This window comes from Arachis ipaensis, chromosome B10, assembly GCF_000816755.2.
Source record: "Arachis ipaensis cultivar K30076 chromosome B10, Araip1.1, whole genome shotgun sequence".
NCBI lineage: Eukaryota > Viridiplantae > Streptophyta > Magnoliopsida > Fabales > Fabaceae > Arachis > Arachis ipaensis.
Window position 1 is genome coordinate 47,697,844 of NC_029794.2, and position 6,287 is coordinate 47,704,130.

Below are 6,287 nucleotides of genomic sequence, written 5' to 3' on the forward strand. Positions count from 1 at the left end.
CTACTGATACATCTTTGCATCCTGCAGGTGAAAATCACATGGCGGAGCCACGTAGGATCACCTTGCATGAACAACGGGCACCAGATCTTATTCTTCAACCATTACAAGCTAGGTATCCAAATCTTGATCTGAATTTTGAGTTGAAGAATAGTTTCATTAATTTACTTCCCAAGTATCATGGACTTCCAGGCCAAGACCCCATTAGACATCTAAGAGATTTTCAAGTCGTTTGTTCTACGGCTCGAAGGCATGGGGCCGATGAGATTGCTATTATGGTTTTTGCATTCCCCTTCACTCTTGAGGGGCAAGCAAAAGAGTGGTTCTATTCCCAATCAGATGAAGTGGTGATCGAATGGGATTTATTGAGAAGAGAGTTTCTAGACAAGTTCTTTCCGCTGGAGAAAACCGATTACATCCGCAAGGAAATTTTCGATATAATGCAAAGAGACCAAAAGACACTTTATGAGTACTGGACCCAATTCAAGAGGTTATTAGAATCTTGTCCACATCATGGATTGGACACTCACTTTCTCATTAGCTACTTCACTGGAGGTCTTTGCGCGTCGGATAGAAGATTGTTAACCACTTCTCGTGGTGGTTCCCTTTCTAAGAACAAGACGACGGTGGAAGCATGGAGTTTGATCAATGACGTTGCTGAAGCTACCCAACATGTGAGAGTAAGGAGAAACCCTCACAAGGGTGTGGTGGAGGCACCTTCATCCGAATCAACTTTGACCAAGGTGCTTGGAGACATGACTACTCTCCTCGCGGAGATGCGCAAAGAGCAAAAGGCGTTCTACTCCATCCAAGCTATTCAAGCCCCACCTCAAGTCCTCCAACTTGAAGGATACCCTAGGATATGTGGCTTGTGCTCTAGCACCGCACATTACATTGATTAATGCCACCAGATACAAGAGGACTACACTCTTGCAGTAGCCAATGTGAACCATAACCGTCCACCCTATCAGTCTCAAGGCCAAAACAACTACCCTCATGGTAATAGTTCCAATCAAGGGTGGAGGGATAATGGTCAAGGGAATAACCACAACCAAAGATGGAACCAAGGCAACTCATCCTCTCATTACCACAACAACAATCAATTATCTTCTCATCACAACAATAACCACCAAGCCAACCAATACCACAACAATAACCATCAAGCACCTCACCAAAACCAAAACAACCATTCTAGATACCAAGCACCTCACCAAAGACAACAGTCCAATCAACCTTCTTCTTCCACCAACCAAGTTGATGATTCAAACTGTGCACTCTATCAAGAGCAAGAAAGGCTTAGAGCTATGGTAGAGAAACATAAAGAGAACAGTAGGGCCCAATTCGGTAACATGAGTGCTCAATTGTCCAACATAATAGAATTAATCTCAAAGATGTGCCTACCTCCTACCAACAATACCACCACCAACCAAATCTCTAGCTCATCTAGCCTTCCTTCTCAACCTCTCCCAAACACAAAGGGTAGCATCAATGCAATCACTTTGAGGAGTGGTACAACGCTTAACGAAGTTGAGCCCGAGCCTGTCCAGCTGGCGGAGGATGTTCCTAATGTAGAAGTTGGTGACACAATGGATATTGACGAAGATGAAAAGGAGGAAGAAGTTGCAAGGAAGGAAGAAGAATAATTAAGGACTAAGGAACCGAAGCTGAAGAGTACCTTAGAGGAACAAATTCCTATACCTTTCCCTACGTTAGCCAAGAAGGCCAAAAAGCATGAGGAGCTTGACCCCAACATAGTGCAAATCTTCAAGAACGTGGAGGTAACTATTCCACCCTTTGATGCCATACATCAAGTTTCGAAATATGCTAAGTTCCTTAAGGATGTGTTCACTCATAAAGAGAAGATTGGTGGACTAGGGATGAATCCCTTAGGAAATTCTGTTTCTTCTGTGATGGAAGATTTTTTTGAAAAATATAGTGATCCCGGTGCTTGCTTAGTGTTCCGAGGGACTGTAGGTCGATCTCGGATGAGATATTCTGTATTGGCTCGAGCTGTCGTGTCCGACTCGTTGGACTGGCTGCGCTGCTGATCCTTCGTCACCGGAGGGTGGTGGTACCTGCAAGGGACTCCGGTGCTTAAGTTAGCAAGGGTATTTAGCAGGTTTTTAGTAGAATCAGAGTATGAGTTATACCTGGGTGCTCCAGTGTATTTATAATGGTGTGGAGCGACCTTTTTAGATAAGATAAGTTAGTTATCTTATCTTATCTTTATCTTAGAGTGAGGTCATCTTATATCCAAGGGAACCACCCTTATCTCTGTAGGCTTGGGCCACCTTTGGATTTGGGTCGTGTTCCTCTATCTGGGCCACCGATCTCTTTGAGAAGAGGTCGGATAGTCTGACCTAAAGAGGTCGGTCGCTTTGTTACTGAACATCCCGGGCTGGGTAGCTCGACCCAGGGTGTGAACAGTGCCCCTGCTCGAGCTCGGTCTTTTTCTTTTTTGAGATCGAGCCTTAGTCTTAGGACTTCGATCCTTCTTGGGTGAAGCCGAACTCGAGCATTTTTCGACTTCTCTCTTTGTAGAATCTTCCTTTTTTAAATGTGGAACGTTTTTCTCCTCAAAGCACGCCCTTTTGTATTAGCGCTCTGTTCTTGAGAACGGGCGAGGGTTTTAATACCCTTATTAATTGCTTTTTAATGCTCCGTTTCCCTTAGCTCTTTATTTTGAATTTTACATACAAAAAATGGTTTCTCTTCTTTGCCTTTCTTTGTAACTTCCTCCTTTATTCTCTCGCCTTCTATTTTTGCCCAAATTTTTTCATTGCAACGTCATTTGGTGATCTCTGATTATTTTCTTTGAAAGGTGATTCTGTCTCTCCGTCTTCAATCTCTTTCGAAGCTTCCTCCTTGGTCCAGGTTTAGTTTTTCTTTATCTTGCCGTTCCTTTTCTTTCTTTTGTTTTGCCTTCGATTCTTGGTAAAGTTTTGGTTTTGCTTGAATGCATGTTTGGAAAGCTTGAATCTTTTTGCATTGTCGTGCTTGCTTGTCACTGTGCTGTATGTTTTTCTGGTTTTTTATGAACCTGTTTTACTTTGCCCAGAAGGTTGCTCCTTTTGATGACTTTCGCTATGTTGATGATTTCATTGATGATCCTTTGTAGAAAGTACAAGTTTTTTGTAGTGGCTTGTATGTTTGGGGTGTTTATTTTCTGAAAAAGGCGATGTCTTTGATGACTTCTTGTTGATACTTTCGTTGCTTGGTAGTTTCGTCTGCGACTGTAAATTTTGGGAGGTAGTTATTTTGATGACTTTATTTGATTTGTAGCTCGTGGCTTTCTTCTCAGGGTGCTATCTTCCTGTTTAAGATGTGTAAAGGTGTAGACTTGTAGGTTTCCTTGAGTCCTTGTTCCATAAGTTGCCTCCAAAGGATGCCCCTGGATTTTTAGTGTGGGTCCTGGGGTTTCCTTTTGTTGCTTGTATTGCTCTGGTGTCATGCTTGTCCGGGCTGTTCTGATATGGTTTTTTGACTTTATCCGAGATGTTTTGGGTTAGTAATCTATTTTCTTCTTTTCTTGCTGTAGGACTAGTTGACCTCATGTCTTCTCGCAAGAACATTGTTGAGACATCTTCCCAAGTCCCTGAGGGCATGGCTGATTGGGTGGATTCGATGGTTCTTTGTGCGTTTCTTTGGTTGATTCTGAGTTTTGTCAGCAGCTTAGGTAGTTTCATAGGGTTTGTAGTAGTGGTAGTGAGGAAAAGAATTATGAGCTTGTATCCCCCACTCCTGAAGAGAGAGTTTGTTTCTCTACGCGAGTTGCTGGAGACCGTCCTTTTTTCTATGCATATGATTACTTTTTTGGCTAGATGAATATCACTATTCTTTTTACTCCTTTTGAGACCAACCTGTTGTGGTCTTGCAATGTAGCTCCATCCCAACTTCACCCCAATTCTTGGGGTTTTATAAAGATCTTTCAATTCCTGTGTCGCGAGTTTGACGTCCCTGCTTCGCAATCCCTTTTCTTTTATTTGTTTGTCTTGACAAAACCTGGGGTAGTGAAGAAAAAGGCTGCCTGGGTTTCTTTCCGAGCTTCGCAAGGGAAGAAACTTTTTTCTATGTATGACGAGTCGTTTCATGATTTTAAGAACTATTTCTTCAAAGTCCGAGCTGTTGAAGGAGCTCGTCCCTTTTTTCTAGATGAGAATGATGAGCCCACTTTTCCTTTAGAGTGGCAAAAGAACGTTGTTGTGTCGAGGTATTCCTGGGAGATGTTGGACGAGGTCAAGCAGGACTTTGTGACTGTGTTGGAGGAGAATTGGGGGGAGCCTCCTGGTGTGCAAAATCGTGATCATTCCTTCCCCGGCAACGGTACCAAAAACTTGGTGCACAGAAATCATGACGGTTCTATTCCTTGGTAACGGCGCTAAAAACTCAATTCGCACGTTCATGATCTTAGTTCTTTGTCACAACTTCGCACAACTAACCAGCAAGTGCACTGGGTCGTCCAAGTAATAAACCTTACGTGAGTAAGGGTCGATCCCACGGAGATTGTCGGCTTGAAGCAAGCTATGGTCACCTTGTAAATCTCAGTCAGGCGGATTCAACTGATTTTATGAATTGATAAGTAAAAGATAAATAAAATATAAAATAGGATAGTGGTACTTATGTAATTCATTGGTGAGAATTTCAGATAAGCGTATAGAGATGCTTTCGTCCCTCTGAACCTCTGCTTTCCTACTGTCTTCATCCAATCCTTCCTACTCCTTTCCATGGCAAGCTGTATGTTAGGCATCACCGTTGTCAATGGCCACCTGTCCTCTCAGTGAAAATGGTCCAATGCGCTGTCACTGCATGGCTAATCATCTGTCAGTTCTCAATCATACTAGAATAGGATCCATTGATGCTTTTGCGTCTGTCACTATGCCCAGCACTCGCGAGTTTGAAGCTCGTCACAGTCATTCAATCCTTGAATCCTACTCGGAATACCACAGACAAGGTTTAGACTTTCCGGATTCTCAAGAATAGCCGTCCATGGGTTCTAACTTATACCACGAAGACACTAATAACTCGGACTCGGTCCCCTGTATTAGATATCCAAGATATATCCATTAAATCTAAGGTAGAACAGAAGTGGTTGTCAGGCACGCGTTCATAAGTTGAGAATGATGATGACTGTCACGATCATCACATCCATCATATTGAAGTGCGAATGAATATCTTAGAAGCGGAATAAGTTGACTTGAATAGAAAAACAGTAGTACTTTGCATTAATCTTTGAGGAACAGCAGAGCTCCACACCTTAATCTATGGTGTGTAGAAACTCTACCGTTGAAAATACATAAGTGATAAGGTCCAGGCATGGCCGAATGGCCAGCCCCCAAACGTGATCTAAAGATATAAATACAATAGTAAAAAGTCCTATTTATACTAAACTAGTTACTAGGGTTTGCAGAATTGAGTAAATGATGCAGAAATCCACTTCTGAGGCCCACTTGGTGTGTGCTTGGGCTGAGCATTGAGCTTTACACGTGTAGAGGCTTCTCATAGAGTTGAACGCCAGTTTGTAGCCTGTTTCTGGCGTTGAACTCTACTTTGTAACCTGTTTCTGGCGTTTGACTCCATAATGCAGCATGGAACTGGTGTTGAACGCCAGTTTACGTCATCTATCTTTATTCAAAGTATGGACTATTATATATTTCTGGAATGCCCTGGATGTCTACTTTCCAACGCAATTGAGAGCGCGCCATTTGAAGGTCTGTAGCTCCATAAAATCCACTTTGAGTGCAGGGAGGTCAGAATCCAACAGCATCTGCAGTCCTTCTTCAACCTCTGAATCTGATTTTTGCTCAAGTCCCTCAATTTCAGCCAAAAAATACGTGAAATCATAGAAAAACACACAAACTCATAGTAAAGTCCAGATATGTGAATTTTATTTAAAAACTAATAAAAATATATTAAAAACTAACTAAATTATACTGAAAACTATGTAAAAACAATGCCAAAAAGCGTATAAATTATCCGCTCATCACAACACCAAACATAAATTGTTGCTTGTCCCCAAGCAACTGAAAATCAATGAAACTTAGCTCCAATCAGATGAGCGGGACTTGTAGCTTTTTGCCTCTTGAATAGTTTTGGCATCTCACTTTATCCATTGAAGTTCAGAATGATTGGCATCTATAGGAACTCAGAGTTCAGATAGTGTTATTGATTCTCCTAGTTCAGTATGTCGATTCTCGAACACAGCTACTTTATGAGTCTTGGCCGTGACCCTAAGCACTTTGTTTTCCAGTATTACCATCGGATACATAAATGCCACAAACACATAACTGGGT

At 42.1% G+C, this 6,287-nt stretch overlaps 1 protein-coding gene across 1 annotated transcript; it reads left to right on the forward strand.

The window, feature by feature from the left end:
- Window positions 273–1,640, forward strand: LOC107620599 (GATA zinc finger domain-containing protein 4-like). The gene is made up of 2 exons (XM_016322733.1): window positions 273–830; window positions 909–1,640. Exons 1-2 carry the CDS (start codon window positions 273–275, stop codon window positions 1,638–1,640), a joined length of 1,290 nt encoding a protein of 429 aa, XP_016178219.1.

What these genes read in the sequence shown, in the direction of transcription:
- LOC107620599 (XM_016322733.1), top strand. Translation starts at nt 273, where the DNA reads ATGGTTTTTGCATTCCCCTTCACTCTTGAGGGGCAAGCAAAAGAGTGG. An exon ending in CTATTCAAGCCCCACCTCAA is followed by an intron (nt 831 to 908) that starts GTCCTCCAACTT and finishes TAATGCCACCAG; the next exon opens with ATACAAGAGGACTACACTCT.